This window comes from Fonsecaea multimorphosa, assembly GCF_000836435.1.
Source record: "Fonsecaea multimorphosa CBS 102226 unplaced genomic scaffold supercont1.19, whole genome shotgun sequence".
In the NCBI taxonomy this organism is placed as follows: domain Eukaryota; kingdom Fungi; phylum Ascomycota; class Eurotiomycetes; order Chaetothyriales; family Herpotrichiellaceae; genus Fonsecaea; species Fonsecaea multimorphosa.
Window position 1 is genome coordinate 142524 of NW_015971653.1, and position 17363 is coordinate 159886.

Consider the following 17363-nt stretch of genomic DNA (forward strand, 5'->3'; position numbering starts at 1 on the left):
GTCACTTCATACGTCTTGCTTGGCGTTTGCTCCATCCTGGATCATGAAGTTGCACTTGCTGGGGTGAACTGATAACAAGACCAGCCAGACCGCGCAACATCAAGTCTCTACCAATTAGTCATCTAGACTGTTTCGTCTGTCTCTTCTGTAGCCACCAGTTCTTGGAGGTCCTTGACCGCTCAAGCTGGGAAGTGGGTGGTGATAAGTCTTGGTGTATTGACTTTGGACAGTCTGGTTCTCAATATCCTGGTTTGCGTGGAATGAGCCAGGCACAGTGCGGATCGGACGTTGAGGGCTGGCATTCTTGTTCGGTGAATGGTACCTTGGCGGACGGGGGCCGGGTGAAGGTGCAGCAGCTGGTGGTGGGGTCGAGACGCTGAAGCTTTCTTGTCCGTACGAGAAGTCGCGGCGTGTTTGACGTTTCTCGGGACTATGTTGACGAGAAGACGGGGCCTGTCGGTTGCCGTTGCTGACAATGTCGCTGCCGCCGCGTTCTGTCTCGGTGTAATCGGTGCCGTAAAACTGGGCGTCCGAGTCTTTGTTGAGACCTCCCACACGCGCAGGTCTTTCATGTCGATACGCGCGGACATCGTAGTCATGGCCACCTTCCCAGCGAGCTTCGTTGGCTTCTCGGATCTTTCTCTCTTTGGCCGTCTCTTTTCTCTTCTTTGACTGCTTTTCCTTGATGATGGGTGCTTCAGAAGACAGCTCTGTCCTGGTCTCGGTCATGGCCTCGGACATGGTATCTGGTATGGTGGCCGTGTCCTTATCCGAGTATCCATCTCCCACAACGCTACCACCACCCAGCCTCGTGCTCTTGGTTGCGTTGCTGAGAGTTGTTCCGTTGGGACCCTTCCGTCTCAGGACGGTAGATTTGTACTCTTCCCAGTCACCCTTCTGCCATTTGAAGCCACCGTTCTTTGCCCAAAAGAAAAACCAAATGGCACCGAGTACAAATGAAGCGCCGATGATAGCAAAGAGTGCCTGGATACCTTTCATGTTGATGTCGTTGGGATTGATTGACCCAGCGCCCGGATTCGGATCCTTTGTGTTTTGGGCGTTTCTTGCGGCGAGGACGTTGTAGGTATCCATTGGAGAGAGGATGGAGGAAGGGTCATCGCTTCGGGGGAGGAGAGGATTGTAGATCCGTTCGGGGAAGATGCTGCGTTTGGAAAAGGAAGTTGTCGGCATTTCATTAGGGTCGACTGAGCGTGCATCAAGTTCGAGTGAGGAGAATTTGAGGTCGGGGATATCGACGTGGGAGACGACGGGAGCCATGTTGGCAGAAAGAGAGCAGTAATGCTCTCAGCAAGTACTCTTGGTCAGTGCAGCTGTTTCTGTACCGTGTCCAGACGATGTTCGGTGCGCAAGAGGAGGGTGAGATGCAATTTCCCCAAATGTCTTACACTTGCAGACAGCTTAGGGGCGTGGTGGTTTTGCAGATGGTTAGATGTGAAAAGTCCAGCAAGGTGGAAGAGAGACTCACCTCTGCGAACAGGGTTTCGTTAGTAGAAGACTCTTGTATGGCAGTGAATATGAGGTGGCAGGAAGGAGGGAAGAGGCTGGGCTGGCAAGGCTGGGCGCCGGCCGGGCGAGGCTGCGCCATATATTTTGGCAGGTGACAATGACGCCATTGTTGATTGACTCCAAATTAGGCAAAGCCTCGTTTCCGCAGCAGCCTCATCTATTCCCCAACTTGAAGTACTAGGTACTCGCTACCTAGCTCGCTAGTAATTACTCGATACTAATACTATTATTATCTGCTCAAGAATTCTACCAGCCCAAGTTCGTTATGCTTGTAACCCAACTCCTCTGCCCGTCGCGACACAATCTTGACATTGTGCGACATCAACATCGGCAACTCGCCCTCGCCTGCTTCTTCCAATGTCACACTCCTGGCTTCAGGGGTCGGCACGATCCCTTCGGCGTACAGAGTCTTCGCGAAGGCTTCTGATGTCTCCTTCCAGGAAATCTCAGGCCCGCCGATGATGAAACATCGCTCATAGACAGACCCTTGAGGTGTATCCTCGTGCAATGTCAGGTCCAAGACCTTCAACATGAAGGGCGCTATGGCATTGACATGGAGGCAATTGAAGATGGCACTGCCCTCACCGATATACGGCACGAATCCCAGCTCTTTGGCCTTTTCTCGGTAGATCAGCTGGACCACGCCCAAGGCTGGAATCGGACCCGCGGCTTCTCCATAGATGCCGGAGGGGAAGACAATGTAGGTGCCGATGTTGCTTCGTTTGCCAGCGTTCAAGACTCTGCACGTCACGAACTGTCAGCCGCGCATCATGATTCTCTGGCGCTCGGAGACAATCTTACACAGTATCAGGCCCACCATTGAGCATGGAAGGGTTGATCAGCTTCATATCTTCCGGATTATTGTCCTGTTCACCACCTGTTAGTTCTTCCCATGCAGCATATGGCCCGCCATTTCACTTACATCCCAGACCTTCGCGTTCGCGTGGAACGCCCCATCCGTCCACCTCTTATCCACAAAATTACCAGCTCCACTCATATGGATGAGGGTCTTCTTCTCTTCCGGTTGCTGGTTCAATCCTTCCACGATCGCCTCGCTCAGGGGCACATCCCATGACGACCCCACGTTGATCACAATATCGTGCTCTTTGGCCAGTGCGACAATTTTGTCCCTCTCGTCGAAAGTACCGTGCACGATCCGCTTGACACCAGCAATTTCGTACAGATACGTATCGAGAACGGTGTTTCGCAAGAACACCGTCACTGGGAGACTGGGATATTCATTCTTGAGGGTCAACACGAGATGAGCTTGATTGTAGGTCAGTTGCCGAATTCCTTGCTGAGACAAACACAGAGGGAACTCACAGCCAACAAGGCCCGTCACGCCAAATAGCAAGATCGAAGGCATGGCTTAATGATTCCAGTGGTGATCTGCTCAACCGTCGACGGTCAAAAGTTTTCGAGATCGAGAAGTGTGCAACACTCTGTTGGAAGAGTCCTTCAAACCCATCGACGCAGCAACAGACTCTTAATACTTTTCGACTCTGAGCGAATTTCCTTTCCATGGCCATTCAACCCCTCTTATCCTGTAACCATGTTCGAGCTAGAGAACGCTGCCAAGCGCCGTTGTTGATGCTGAGAGAAGTCTACATACTCAGCACACTCGTCCTCCGCCATGTCCAACATACCGTCAATATTGTAGGTGACCAAGCGAGCCACGAGGTTGCGGGCCAGCGGACTGAGCAGAGCTTCCGATGGACCAACATCTCCAGGTCCAGCGATGGACGGAAGGCGCTTCTGCACGGCTCACTCAGGGATTGTCTTCATAAGCAACACGGGTTGGGCTATGTTGGGTGCGGTGCGAAGTATATATCTATCTCTGTGCAAGGCAAGATATCCGCCGTGCTCTCATTGGTGCCTAGAATAGTTGCCGTTTCGAGCCATTGGGCGCGACACATCGATCAACACGGAGGGCCCGAGGAATAAATACTACAAGGCCAGATGGGAGAGGCGCTTCGGGAAAAGAAAGTGTATCGCTCTCTATTGACCGAGCAGGTGAAATGTTTCATTGTTGATCACAAATACGTTCTGAATATTTTTGCTCGGTTTTTTGTCACATTCTGGAACTTTTTACATCCTCCGCTCTCTCCTCAAAATCCACCCCGACTCCCTGCGAGTGTCTGGTGTCCCATCTGCCCTCCGGACACAAAGTCATAGTTTATATTCAATGGCATCTTAATGTTTCAGTCCACAGTACAAATCAACTTGCCCATGGTGACGTTCGACTCGAGCATCTTGTGCGCCTCCTGGATTTGCTCCATCTTGAAGACCTTGTCGATAATGACCTTGAAGCGGCCGTCGATGAAGCGAGGGAGAGCGTGCTCGACGAGCATGTCGCGCAGACGGCCCTGGTAGTTCTCATCGCGGCTGCGGAGGCTCGATCCTTCGAAGCGGAGGCGCTTACGCAGGAAGCGCGAGACATCCACGGGTTTTTGGACCACGTTGCCGCCCAGGTTGCCCAGGTTGACGATGTGCGCGTCGCGGGCGGCGGCCTCGAGGTTCTGATCGAAATACCCGGCGCCGATGAAGTCGACGATCAGGTCGACGCCCTTGCCATCCGTGTACTTGAGCAGGGCCTGCGCCCAGTCACCCTCCTTGTACGAAAACCCCTCGGTGGCGCCCAGGGACTTGCAAAAGTCGATCTTCTCGCGCGACGAGGCCGTCACGTAGACGGCCGAGGCGTTGTCGGCCTTTGAGAGCTGGATGCCCGCGATGGAGACGCTCGACGCGCCCGCGTGCCACAGCACAGACATGCCCGGCTTGAACTCGCCCACCAGGTACAGCGCCTGGGTCGCCGTGATCCACGTCTCCGGGATGCCGGCGGCCTCCTCCCAGCTGAGTTCCTTGGGCTTGTGCACCAGCATGTGCGTGCTGACGGCGATGTACTCGGCATAGGCGCCGCCGTAGGCCAGGCCAAACACCTCGTCGCCGACGTTGAAGCCCCGCTCGGCCTCGCAGCCGAAGGACTCGATCGTGCCGGAAAATTCGACGCCCAGGATAGGTCCCGCCTGCGGTGGCAACGGGTAGTTCCCTTCCCGCTGGAACAGGTCCATGCGGTTCAGCCCAAAGGCCTTGACTTTCACGAGCGCCTGGCTGCCCTTGGGGACGGGTTTGGGGATATCGGGGTTGATGAAGAGCGCGGAGATGGGACCTTTCCCACCCTTGATGTCGACTGCGCGCATGGTTGCCATGGTTCTTCTCGGTGCCGCTGCTGTGCTTGCAAGTGTTCGTCGGGCACGATCTCGGAAAATTCCGGTAATGGTTCTGTTACTGCTGCTGCTGCTGCTGGCACTGCTTAGCTGTGTTGCTGATGCTGATGCTGAATAGAAAGATCTCCTTGCCCCAACGAGGGATGTCTGCAAGATATTTAAAGACGGAAACCTGCGCTGGACTGGAAGAACAACTGCTCCTTCTGACAACGGGGAATACCCGGCCCCTAGCCGTTGGAGACGCGGGATTTCTAATGCGACCCTTGAACAGAAGACACTTGCCGTCGAGTTCATTCAAAATTGCGATAGAGGGGTAGTAGAGAGGAAGATGACAGCCAGCGTCGGAATCGACGGCGCACGGCTGAAAATATTGGAGGAGCTTCGCGAAAATAGGGGGACAAGGACCACGGGGATATGCTGACCTGTTGTTTTTGCTTCTCTGTCTCCTAATAGGAAGTTTTCTAATGCGGCCAGAAACGTCTTGGACCGCGAAGAGTAATAACAGCGAGATACATGTGACTTTGCGGCAGGAGGCGCCGGATATAGTGGCACCGGTGGGATGGTGGGTGATGGTGGGAGACAATAATATGCTGATGACACGACGCCATTACTAAGTGACGTTCCCCCGATTAGTTGTAATCTTCCACCGGAAAACATTGCTACTGGCACTTCACCAGAGCTTTACCACCAAGATCCATTCATCGTTCCACACTTGTAGTGCAGCTATCATACATAACTTGTACTGGGCATGCCCCCATGACAAAGCATCTTTCACCCTAGCTCCGGGTGGCTTTCTTTCCCTCAATCCACACCCAAGCCCTTAGCCGAAGGCAGGTAAAAGGCTTATCATTCAGGTATACGGAGTCGGGTTTCCGTCGCTGCAGCCGATACATCAATGCCACCATACAAGCAAGGTGTAGCCTCTAATCGATGTTGTACTGCTTGATCAATTCAATCAACTTCTGCGACTCTGTCACATAGTTCAACGGTGCTGCCGACGTGACTTGATACCGAACACTGGATTTCAAGTTAGTCTCGAGGTTAAAAGCATGGGGGTTTGCCTTACCGTTGTTGTTCCTGGAAAGTATCGAGCTTCGCCTTGCACTTCCAATTCCATGTCTTGCAATTTGCCTCGGAGAATATCTCGGCGAGTCGCTTCTCGTCCACCTCCCTGATCTCCATCAACTCATCGGCAGTCATGCCAATGACCATTCTTCCAGTTTCGTCGAAACAGCTGACCCAGAGTTGACCAGTGTGGTCGCTAATATTGACCGACATGATATATCGGTATTCAGGTCTGGGGTGGCTCTTGTCACACCGTTCGCAGCGCCACTGACCAGGATCGATCTCAAAGACTTTCTTGTTGCATCCCTCCGACAAACATGCGGGGTAACAGAAATTATCCTGCTTGATGTATTGTATTGAGGCCTTGACGGAAAAGAAGTCGGCGTTGTCGGTCATCCCCAGTTGCTCATCTTTGACTTGCGAGATGGTCTTGAATGGATCACCTCGAGAACCGCTTCCAGGTGCAACAGTGCCTTGAATATTGGCATGCGTCGCGAAATTGCCACTCCGACCTTGGTCTTCATACCATCCTTTCAATCGGTGTGCTTCGGGCATGTCAGGATTGGCGGCCACTGAGCCAGAACTTAGTAGACTCAAGCTACGTCCGCCAAAATCCGAGACTTTGACACCTTTGAAGGCGACAACCGATTCAGGTGGGATGTCGAACGAGGACGCAACCTTCCCCCAAACCGTCATTCGTACGGAGTATCCAGTGTTGTCAACTAGAGTGAGCTCTCTCTTGTCATATGGTTTGCTTGTGGTTTTCGATGTGATTTGTGAAGTCTCACCAATGTCTTTGAGCACGCCAATGATGTCGATGGTTGTGTCTTTCTCCACGGACTGCAAGTCTGCGATTGAGGTGAAGTTGTATCGAACCTGAGGAACACCGTCTTGCTCCTCTGCTTTCTCGACAGTGGTGTCTTTCTCAAAGTGCAATTCGTAGTCGTTTGCCAGATTTGAGAACTGTTTCTTCGCCAAAGTGACTCTGCAGGGACTAGAAATGTAGTAGACACTGCCTTCTTGGAATAGATCGTATAGTTGATCACATTGGTCATTGAAACCAGTAGCCCGGATTTCGCCACTCTCATCCAAGAGGTTCACACTGAACAATTTGCCCTCGCCATTGCGGTTATGCCATGTCTTGATGTCCGATTTGCTTGTGCAACGTGCCTTGATCGTCCATTTGTTGGAGTATGGGGAAATCGCTTCAATAGGGTAGATGTTCGCATGGGCTGACGATGAGGGTTTCACATTACCCATCGGACGGCTCTGTTTCGGCTGCTCTTGCTTGTTTCCATAGAATCCATTGCTCGTGATCGATGTTGGGTAGGCTTTTTCCTCCTCTTCGGCCTTCAACTCCAATGGTTTCGGGTCGCCAAGTTTCTCGTGCTCGCCGTACTCTTCGAGGACTTTGATGTCGGTTACGATCAAGATACTGCGACAAATGGTCAGGGTCATTGCAAGTTCGAGCAAGAGCCTGTCTTACCGTTTGGCCTTGACCTTGTTTGCGGAATATCCCATCAGTTGCACGAGGACTCCTCTGCGGAGGATCTTCTCCTCCACAAGCTGATTCTGGTGCACCGCCAGCATTGTCTGGATGTAGTTCTTCGTGTCACTGAAAATGACTCGGTGGCGCTCCTGGCCACCTTGTTGAGTAGCAATGGGCTTGATCTGGACACATTCTGTTTGCTGTTAGCCTCTGTCGAGCCTCTTGCGACATGTTGGCTCCTCAACATGAGATGGCAACTTACGCATCACCGGGTGCTCAACCCTGCCAGGACGATCCTCAAAAATGTCTGCAAGCGAGCCTGCATCGACGCGCGCGAGCGCAGCAGCGGGCGAATTCATGGCTAGGACCGACAGGCGAGTTCAACGAAACAAATAATTCAGATGGCAGATCGAAGCAATTGTTGGTGAATTAGAACAGTGATGGTGGTGGGAGAAGCCTGATGATGCCTGCGGGCTCCCACTTCTTCGACGCGTTCTAACGCGTTAAGTGGTTCCTCCCCGCCACCGCCGCATCAGCCTGGCAAGAAGTGGCGCAAACAAACTGGCCGCTTAAAAAGCACCACCGTCTGACACCGTATTTTTGTCTGAGTTCAGGCTTCCAACTTCGCCATTTTCTGCAACTCTCAATTCCATCGTGTGTTAACTGTACCTATACTGTAGATAGATGATACTTAGCGAGAATCTACGCTGTGATAAGCCATAAGAACACTTGGACTTCTACTCCAGTAAAACGTACTTGGTCATCTCCAGGCAGGCACCGCAGACCATATTATCCGTTGACGTCTGTAGAGGTACTTTCCTGTCAGACCTACCGTTATTCAGGTTGCCTTCAAGGGAGAGACCCGTCGTATCACCTCGCTGCATCATTCTACTTTCAAGGTAATCTGTCAATGATCATAGCTTACCAGATGGTTGAGTCGTCACCCAAGCAGCTATAGACTTCTGATTCGAAGTAGACGACAGTCAAAACTCAGAGAAAGCAAAGCTTACCTCTCACTTGATTGCTTCATCATGGCCGACTCCGAACTTGCAACCAAGGCTCCTGAATCTGATGCCATGGAAGTGCAAGTCGAACCCTCCGCCATCTCATCCACTGATTCAAAGGCTCAAGCTGGTCCCAGCATGGGAGAACACTGCGTGACAGACCGCCCTGCACCGGGCAATCGTCAGCCGTCCGGCGAAATGTCCAAGATGGGTGACGTGGATGTCTACATCTCGAAACCGGCGGACTATCCAAACACCCCAGCCAACCTACTCTTACTTCTTACCTCTGGCACGGGTGTGCACTCAGTGAACAATCAGGTTCAAGCAGACATGTTCGCCGCCGAAGGCTTTGTGGTGATCATGCCGGACCAATTCAATGGTGATCCGGCACCGAGCTCCAACAAGACCACCATGCCCACCTCTCCCGTTTCTCCCGGTGAGCCACCTCAAAGTCCGAGCATTCTCGAACGAATAAAGCTTGGTGCCGCGGAGACGGCCAAATCATTCCTCGTGGACATGTGGCTGGCTCGCCAGACCCCGGAGAAAGTACTTCCCATCCTGCTCAAGGTGATTGAGACATGCAAGGACGAATATGCGGATGCAGTTGCCCATGGACAAGGAATCTATAGCGTGGGATACTGCTTCGGTGGGAAGTATGTGATTATGCTAGCCGGCGAGCATACTGATCCCCCTATGCAAGGGTCAGGAGCGAAGGATGAAGAGCAGGGGATGATCAAGAAGGGGCCGCTTATTAAGGCGGGCGCTGTAGCACACGCGACATTGGTGACGCGTGAGGACTTCAAGGCCGTTAAGGCGCCCCTGACGATGGTTTGTGTCGGTAAGTTAGACCGATGTGTTTGCGGTGTTCAGATTCATGGCTGACAATCCTGACCAGAGAACGACCCTCTACTCCCCGACGAAGTGCTGGAAGTTGGTCGAAAATACCTTGCAGCCAGCAGCATAGAGCATGAGATTAAGACATACCCTGAGGTACCGCATGGTGAGTTCCAACTTGGACAACTCCCGCAGTGGTAAAGGGGCAAGTCACTAAACCTGGCACAGGATTTGCGGTCTATGGAGATTACGATTCGCCTGTAATCGAAAGGGCCCAGGAAGCGGCTTTTCAACAAATGCTGAACTGGCTTAAATCGCACTAGTGCTTCTGTCCAAGGATGTTTGACGGCAATAGATAGCTCGTACGAGCCATAACGATACCCAGGAAACAATAATGAAATCAGGAAGATAACGTGGTCGGGTCTATCACATCGCATTGGACCGCAGGAGAGTGTTCGAGTTGGTTGCATTTGACCTCGCTCAAATACTTCATAGGGCACACTTGGCCCAGGACGCCTGAATCGGTGCAGAATTGGTCTTTACCAAGCAGAAACTGGAGGATCCCGCTGTGCCATCACCTTCCAGGAGCTCTTCTCACTATCTTGTTCTTGTTGATGGTGCCTACACCTGCTAGAAGCCCGTGTCCTTGCTCCTGTCCGTTGCTCTGTACCCGTCGCCGGTTCTTGTCGTTAATTCGTTTATTTCTGCATCATCAGTTGCACGAATTCGTTGTCTGTATTTTTGCGCCGATCAGTTCTGATGTAGCACACGAGAAACGCGAGAAACGAGAACATGTTTGGCTTACAGTCAATGCGACCATCACCGTCTTGGTCAGCCTCGCGGATCATCTCATCCACCTCATCATCCGTGAGCTTTTCACCAATGGAAGTCATGACATGACGCAGTTCGGCGGCGGAAATGAAGCCATTGTTGTCGCGATCGAACACCTTGAATGCTTCTCGGATTTCCTCCTCCGAATCTGTGTCCTTCATCTTTCGAGCCATCATCGTGAGGAATTCTAACAGACTCGTGAGCCAAGTCACTAAACGCCACCGAGTTGAGCTGCTCCTTCATACCTGGGAAGTCAATGGTGCCATTGTTGTCTGCGTCCACCTCGTTGATCATGTCCTGAAGTTCGGATTCTGAAGGATTTTGGCCGAGGGATCTCATCACGGTGCCCAGCTCTTTGGTGGTGATTTGCCCTGGTAATGTATGTTAGATTCTGAGCCTGGCAACGACGTCGGCGGGGTTGGACGGGGGTCAATATACCATCGCCATCTTTGTCCTGCGGGGCTTTGCGTCAGTATTCAAGGCAACATTGTAGCAGATTGATGAACGTACAAATAGAGAGAAAGCTTCCTTAAATTCGGAGACCTGTTCTTCGGTCAAGGAGTCCGCCTAAATCCAAGAGATGTCAGTCTGTGCACCCATCGAGAAATGTTTCACCAATGCAGCCGCAGTCGGAGTTTCCATATGATGGCATACCATGGTGGAAGTCGATCACGAAACGGTGGGCGTTGCAGTCGGGGTCAAGTTGTTGAGGTGCGCAATGGTGGAAAGGGGGTATAAATATCTGTGCTTCCTGGAGGAAGGATATATTGTCTGAAGCGACGGCGTAAGGTGGACAGACAGGGTTACCAGTAAAGTTGCAGGTGTCTGTGGAAAGGGCAAGCCTCAACCTCCACTGTATTTGGCGGCTGGAATTTGGCCCCAGCTGAAAAGACGAAGGATTGCGGGAGGATTCCATGGGTGCCATGTCCTCCGGATTATTGATTCTCCGTGCCCCTGCCTTCGTCACAACGAGGCAGATCCACAGAATGATCAAGACGCCGTTGCTGTTCGTTGCTCGCTTGCTCGCATCGGCTGCCTGTGTCGCGCAACCGGTCTTCAATGCCGCTTCGACAATGCTTGCTGCTGCTATGCCACTGACGTCCTGACAACCATCTGAACTATACATCTTGGCCCATACTCAGCTGTACTGCTCGACCAGCATGCCCGTCAGAGCAACCACAGATCAAGCGGAAGACCACAGTCACATGTGATCCTCTTCAATTCCATCAGATCTCAATATGTGGAGAGACCGGACGAATCTGTATAGCCCAAGAGTTCCTGGTGAAAACCAAGACTTTCTGACTGTCTTCTAGTTACATCTCCTATCGCCAGTCATACTCCCACCATCCCGCGAAGAAACCGCGACTCCCAACCACCACGAACGGCTATGCCGACCAAGCATCAGAGGAGACCAGGGGTCTCATGTCCGTTGGAGCATACGAGAACGATGGCGATGCGGTGATAGAGATGGACCTGCTCCCTCCCCGCTGGATAGATGTCCAAGACGAGGTCGGCGACATTCTCAAGGACATCACGCTCAAAGCTGCAAAGTTGGAAAAGCTGCATTCGAAACATGTCCTTCCAGGGTTTGATGACGAATCGGTCAAGCTCCAGGAGGAGCGTGAAATAGAGCAGTTGACGACGGAGATTACGAGAGGTTTTCAAGAATGCCAAAAAGCCATCAAGCGCATCGAGAACATGGTCAAAGAGGCCAGGGAGACAGGCAACCTCCAAAAGGGAGACGAGATCATGGCGAAGAATATCCAAGTCGCTCTGGCATCTAGAGTCCAGGAGGTCAGCGCCACGTTTAGGAAGAAACAAAGCAATTACCTTAACAAGCTTCGTCAACTGGGTGGCTTCGAGTCACCAATCGGCCGGTCTTCGACCCCGATACCAGTTCAGAACCCATACTCCGACCCGGCTTTACTCGAGTCTGACGCCGACAAACGACTAGGACAATCGGCATTGCAGCAGACCGCGCAGAAACGACTGCATAGGAACGACACCGCCATTGCACAACGAGAACAAGAAATCAACGATATCGCCAAAGGCATCATCGAGTTGGCCGACATATTCCGCGACTTACAGGCAATGGTTATCGACCAGGGCACCATGCTCGATCGCATTGACTATAATGTGGAACGGATGGCTACCGATGTAAAAGGAGCAGAGAAGGAGCTCATCGTCGCGACCAATTACCAAAAACGCAACACCAAACGGAAAATTCTCCTCTTATTGTTGCTGCTTGTCATTGGCATGTTTGTCCTCCTGCTCATCAAACCGAAGAGGCGGGCACAACCAGTGGCACCTCCTGCATCCCCAGCGAACCCAAACAATCCTCCTTAGCGGGATGGTGTACACCACGATAGTAAGATCCCTTCTGGAGGCGGAAGAGGCCATACCACCATTCTACCCTTAAGGTCTGATCCGGGCGACACTCTTACGTTGAAGGACGAGATTTGACAGTGTTGCCTCCGGTGTAGGGCCGTTAGATGGCAACCGCTCTCCCACTTGAGATCATCTGGGGAATCCACACCGAACGCGGTCTATTCCGACAGAAAGTCCACAAGAGTTGGACAGGATTGCAGAAGAGTGAGTCAGATAGGACTCCAGCCCAAGAGATTTGTGGTGCGCATTGAGGATTAGGTCATCAAGCTATATTACCAGGGTCACCAAACGGTCTACCAGACGTCTCGCGTCTTATACAAGCTCACAAGCTGGTCGAAATCATAGGCAAGCTTGAGGTAGCTGTGTCGAAAAATGATGTAAGTGTCCCAGCCCATGAACTTCTCTAGTACCATGTCATGCATTGCTAATACAGAACCAGAGAGTCCAAGGTCGTCTTTGTTGTACACAAGGAAAACCGCTGGAATATTTTCACCTCTCTTACGAAGAGGATGTGTATGATACAAGTACACTGCTACCTAGTAGTCATGTCTAGCACTAGCTCTTTGTCAGAGCTTCAGATATATTGTACATGGCTTGCTAAGTATGTAAAACATCTAGATGGAATTACCGGAGAGGCAGGCCCAGGCTATTGATGACCGCGATGGATGTGGTTGAGTACCTAGTAATGGTGTTCACGATACCATCTTCGCCTACCGACCGCCTGTCCAGAGGAGTGAATATGCGAAAGTCCAGCTCAGTAAGGCCACGAAGAGTTGCAATAGTGTCTTTGTGATATGTACAGAGTATTATGTGTACTAAGAACAGTCAAAAGACCTTCTGCTCGTAGCTGGACATGGAATACTTTAGTTGTACCAACCGAACAGCAATTAACACCGGCAACCAAGGATGAATATCGTGTACCTCGTGCTTGAAGCCCTAGTCCTCGAAATAACCAAGCTATGGAACATAATTACCTACTACCTAGCACCCTAGGTACCTAGCGAGCTAGGTATGTAGTCGAGAAAATATAGTCATTAGCGCCGAAGTCCGGGCAATGGTGCCAACGGCCCGATCAGTGTCCGCTCCGATCTCTCACAGGCCAAGAAGCCCTCTAACTTACAAAAATTATATAATTTATAGACTCGCAAATTCTTTCAAGAAGTGCCGGGAGACACGCAACGCCACAAGCGCTTCGTTCTTCGCGGCCCTCATAGCTCAGCGGTAGAGCGCGACACTAGTACGCTCCCCCTATAACTACTGGAATGTCGAGGCCATGAGTTCGACTCTCATTGAGGGCATTTTTTTTCCATCTTTTTGCTCTCTGTTCAATTGAAGCCTGAAGTCTGAACCACCTGTCGAGGGTTCAGCTATAGTTTTACTTCTCTTGATTTCTTGGTATGTCTTTTTTGCTTTCTGGCGAGACTCGTTGGACAATTGGTTGTGATATATTTAGAACCTGCCAAGACGCCAAGGATACCTCCCCCAGAGCACATTGTACCTAGGTAGAGATTCCTTTGTCTGAGAGTACCCAGGGAAGGGGATGAGAGAGGTTCTGAACTCTCCCGATGCGGGCAGGAGTGTTTGTACACCCTCAAAATCCCGAACTCTCATCAGGACGGAACAGATGGTCACCCCCAGATCTCAGCTTCACATAAATCGGGGACTCAGGATCGTAGGTCATGCTATGATGTGGAAGGTTCAACGACAAAGAGCGCTATATGACCTTTGCTGGAGCAGAGCCACCATTGTTAATGTGGAGACTTCTGCAAAGGGGTTCCGTACAGCCCGGAGAGAGGCCTCTCTATCTCAAGTCCTCTCCTTCAGATGCCAGGCTCGACAATGTAAACATCTTATCTCGGGGATCGTGGATCTGTGGACTCCAAGTGATGGGTCCAGGCCGAAGAAGATTGACACTGCCAACACAGATGGCACTTGATATTGAAAGAATACACAGGGACAATTTGCCTCTGACATAACTCCACGCTATACGATCACAATGTTGTCCTCCAATAAAGGTCCAAATCACCGTACGTTTTCGATAAGTCATCGACCGCGCGAGTTCTCACGGGCGGAGATAGGTTGCCTGTTTGCTCCTCTGCTGAGGGACAACCATGGCCCTCGGCGCTGTGAGCATCGACTTTATTTCTCCGCGCAGGCATGGTCCCATTTGAAAACGGCCCAGAGAAACCTGCCCACATCTCAAGAGAGGGATGGCTTGAGCTCGCCCACCTCCCGGAGGCTTGAAAAGGATCCCGGCCCATAGACTGCTTTCCTAGGTTGGCGATGGCAGAATCCGAGGCAGCGACAGGATGTTGTGTTTGCACATCAAGCGCTGTACTTCTCATGCCATGTTCCACCGTTGAAACCGTGTTACTGCCGCGCAACGGCAGATCTTGGAGAGCCGCAACAGCTCGTCGGGCCGCGACATCAGTCTGTGACAGATCTTCCAGAATGGAACAGGCTGTACGGAAATATTCAACAGTCTCCTCGCCCAGGTCAAAGTCCTTCTTAGTCTGTGCCGGAGAAAGCAAGTGCCACAGAAAATCAGTTAGCGATGTGGACAAGTGAACGCCAACAGATCGTGGCGTAGCCTCTGAAATATCCATGACAGTTGCAATGTCAGCAACGCTCGTCCTTGCAAGCTGCTGGCAAATGAGCATCGAGTCATGGTCCTGTGACGGGTGTAGCGAATCATGTCTGAGAAGTAATCGGAGAGAATTGATTGTCTATCGAAGACGTTAGAACCTATCCATGCTGCGAGATCATAGCGAGAAGGCTTCAGCTTACATTCGAAATGATCAGTCGTTGCCAGATAGGATGCGAGGGTTCCAGTCCGTCGTCACCTCTCACGCCCAATTTGCGCCATGCAAGGTGAGATGGTAGGCCAGAGCTCAACCGAAGAAGTTGTGAATCGATATTTGCAGCCATCACTCTATCGAGCGTTGTATTCTGCCGTATAGAGATTTGCTGATCCCATATTTCCCTCCCGATCCTTGCGAGATGCACAAGGACCTGAAGATAGTCGAGACCGGCGTTCACCGTGGCGCTGAACCCGGTGTTTTGGAGGTTTGAGGCATCGCGATTAGTCGTTTGGACATCATCGACAGCAGTTACTCGATCGCGAATCCAATATGGCGTGCCGCCAATTCGACTAATCTGTTGGTCCATTACATAGATTGACCACCATAGCCGCTTGTAATGCCGCGCATGTGCATCCTTAGTGTAAAGCAATGCGTCTTGCACGTTGAGCTGGGAGGCGATTGCCAACTGCGAGGCTAAACCTATGGCTTCTGATGCCTCGTGAAACTTTCCAAGTGTCAGCAAGTAGAAGGAACTTAGCGTGAAGCACCTTAAAACATCTATGTCCGGTTGATACTGTTTCGCGAAATGCTGTAGCAATGTCTGCATTTGGACATACCATGCCCAGCCAGAGATTTTACTTTGGGTACTCCAAATTGAATCAGAACCCAAGTTCTCAGCCGTAGCTAAGATGGCACAGAGCAATGCTGCTAACGGACATTTTTCCATGGTCACATGCACCACATAGTCTCCTGTCTCCGAAAGACCTAGGTCACGCAGAAGACTCGATATGCGCTCCGTCATGTGGTCTCGCTCCATCATTGGCAGCACCAGATCGATGTCCGCAAAGAACAGATCAAGAAGCGAATGTATCTGTGAATTTGAAACAAGTTTTAGAGAGATGGTGGTTTTTGGGTTGGGTGTCGTTGCCAGCGGGTTGAAACGTCGTGAGCTTTCCAGAATCAAACTCAGAGAAGAAAGCCTTGATGCAAATCCCACCTTCTTGTAAGTGCTTGCGTCATCATCTTTTGACCGGTAGTCTGCGTAGAAGCCATCTTGTTGATCAACCTCTTGACCTTCTGTCGAAGGAGAATAAGTGTGATCATCGCTGTAATATTGTCAGCTGCGCCTTGGAATCTTGCGTTGCAGTGATGAGGTATGGCCTCACTTTGTGGGAGTGAGCAATTGAGGATAAGTTGGAGATTCGAGCGTAGTATCACCACCCAACACGCTTTCAGAGGGCTCGGAAGGATTGACATGTATTGTTGTATCATGGATGATGCTCTGCTCCATCGACGCTGACGAGGAAAACTCAGAGTGGTCAGGGCGAGAGCTTGGGAGTAGGCTGGAGAGTATTTAGCTCTCCTGAAAAGGATTCTTGATGGCAGGGTCATTCGCACCGAGCACGACGTTGTAAGGGCGCCGTCTTAGTGTGACCCGAGTAGGTGCAATGATCACCCCTGACTCGACATTGAACACAGATGTCTTCTCCTGAACACTGCGAGCATATGTATAAGCACCTAGCGGCCGAAACTGTTATGAGTACTACCTTGACTTTGCGCTGCTTGCAATGGACGCTTGAAAGAATCAACATAACAGCTCAAAAAATCGCGTTGGACATAGGTCGGCGTAACACACCAGGCGCGAGCAGTATATCTTCCTCTCTTTCGTACAGGCTCCATGACGATCCAACAATTCCAAGGTGACAAACTAGAGATATACCCAAAGGAAGAAATTGGCGTCAAGTCGAAGACTCTACAACGCTATCGTTGTATCGTCCGTACAACCAGTTATCTGGATCTAACTCTAAATACCGTAGCAGTCACCTCGGTACTCGGGACCCTTCCAGGATAGTTCCTTACTCAAAGAATCCTCGTCAAACTCTGCCTGCCCGGCCTGCCTGGAGAAATGTGTGCGGGCCCGGATGCCTTCTGCCGAGCACTGGATTCCCCAGGTCTCCTTGCAGAATTGCCGGCATCCAAGGGCAGTCTTCACCGTTTCCTCACGACATCCGTATCTCAACCAAAGCCTTACCCGGCTGTTTCGCATCTATTAGAACGACCTAGCAGAAAACAAGCACGGCAGACACAGCATGCAAATCTACTCCTCTGGCCTGGTCACTCGACGCGCCTCAATTGCTTGTATCGCATGTCGCCGACGAAGGACGAGGGTGAGCCCCTAACCCCTGCTACGCAAGAT

The 17363-nt window shown here is 51.4% G+C and overlaps 8 protein-coding genes and 1 non-coding gene across 9 annotated transcripts; 3 read left to right on the forward strand and 6 right to left on the reverse strand.

The window, feature by feature from the left end:
- Positions 1 to 114: 114 nt before the first annotated feature.
- On the reverse strand, positions 115 to 1278 carry Z520_08430 (uncharacterized protein; the record flags this gene model as incomplete). The annotated part of the gene is made up of 1 exon (XM_016778927.1): positions 115 to 1278. The coding sequence occupies one exon, from the start codon at positions 1276 to 1278 to the stop codon at positions 115 to 117; it is 1164 nt and encodes a 387-aa protein (XP_016629846.1).
- A 478-nt stretch (positions 1279 to 1756) lies between these two features.
- Positions 1757 to 2893, reverse strand: Z520_08431 (uncharacterized protein; the record flags this gene model as incomplete). Its single annotated transcript, XM_016778928.1, has 4 exons — positions 1757 to 2267; positions 2329 to 2393; positions 2450 to 2793; positions 2851 to 2893. 4 exons carry the CDS (start codon positions 2891 to 2893, stop codon positions 1757 to 1759), a joined length of 963 nt encoding a protein of 320 aa, XP_016629847.1.
- An 835-nt stretch (positions 2894 to 3728) lies between these two features.
- Z520_08432 (uncharacterized protein) lies at positions 3729 to 4736 on the reverse strand (the record flags this gene model as incomplete). Its single annotated transcript, XM_016778929.1, has 1 exon — positions 3729 to 4736. The coding sequence occupies one exon, from the start codon at positions 4734 to 4736 to the stop codon at positions 3729 to 3731; it is 1008 nt and encodes a 335-aa protein (XP_016629848.1).
- A 941-nt stretch (positions 4737 to 5677) lies between these two features.
- Z520_08433 (uncharacterized protein) lies at positions 5678 to 7667 on the reverse strand (the record flags this gene model as incomplete). The annotated part of the gene is made up of 4 exons (XM_016778930.1): positions 5678 to 5771; positions 5821 to 7254; positions 7306 to 7501; positions 7571 to 7667. 4 exons carry the CDS (start codon positions 7665 to 7667, stop codon positions 5678 to 5680), a joined length of 1821 nt encoding a protein of 606 aa, XP_016629849.1.
- Positions 7668 to 8339: 672 nt separating this feature from the next.
- Z520_08434 (uncharacterized protein) lies at positions 8340 to 9469 on the forward strand (the record flags this gene model as incomplete). Its single annotated transcript, XM_016778931.1, has 3 exons — positions 8340 to 9150; positions 9208 to 9312; positions 9375 to 9469. The coding sequence occupies 3 exons, from the start codon at positions 8340 to 8342 to the stop codon at positions 9467 to 9469; spliced, it is 1011 nt and encodes a 336-aa protein (XP_016629850.1).
- Positions 9470 to 9844: 375 nt separating this feature from the next.
- Positions 9845 to 10634, reverse strand: Z520_08435 (uncharacterized protein; the record flags this gene model as incomplete). Its single annotated transcript, XM_016778932.1, has 5 exons — positions 9845 to 10164; positions 10223 to 10348; positions 10416 to 10431; positions 10488 to 10544; positions 10632 to 10634. The coding sequence occupies 5 exons, from the start codon at positions 10632 to 10634 to the stop codon at positions 9845 to 9847; spliced, it is 522 nt and encodes a 173-aa protein (XP_016629851.1).
- Positions 10635 to 10900: 266 nt separating this feature from the next.
- Positions 10901 to 12323, forward strand: Z520_08436 (uncharacterized protein; the record flags this gene model as incomplete). Its single annotated transcript, XM_016778933.1, has 3 exons — positions 10901 to 11076; positions 11137 to 11184; positions 11291 to 12323. The coding sequence occupies 3 exons, from the start codon at positions 10901 to 10903 to the stop codon at positions 12321 to 12323; spliced, it is 1257 nt and encodes a 418-aa protein (XP_016629852.1).
- Positions 12324 to 13569: 1246 nt separating this feature from the next.
- On the forward strand, positions 13570 to 13663 carry Z520_08437. Its single transcript has one exon. It is a non-coding gene; the product is annotated as a tRNA-Thr (tRNA).
- A 693-nt stretch (positions 13664 to 14356) lies between these two features.
- On the reverse strand, positions 14357 to 16457 carry Z520_08438 (uncharacterized protein; the record flags this gene model as incomplete). The annotated part of the gene is made up of 3 exons (XM_016778934.1): positions 14357 to 15091; positions 15153 to 16272; positions 16333 to 16457. The coding sequence occupies 3 exons, from the start codon at positions 16455 to 16457 to the stop codon at positions 14357 to 14359; spliced, it is 1980 nt and encodes a 659-aa protein (XP_016629853.1).
- Positions 16458 to 17363: the final 906 nt, after the last annotated feature.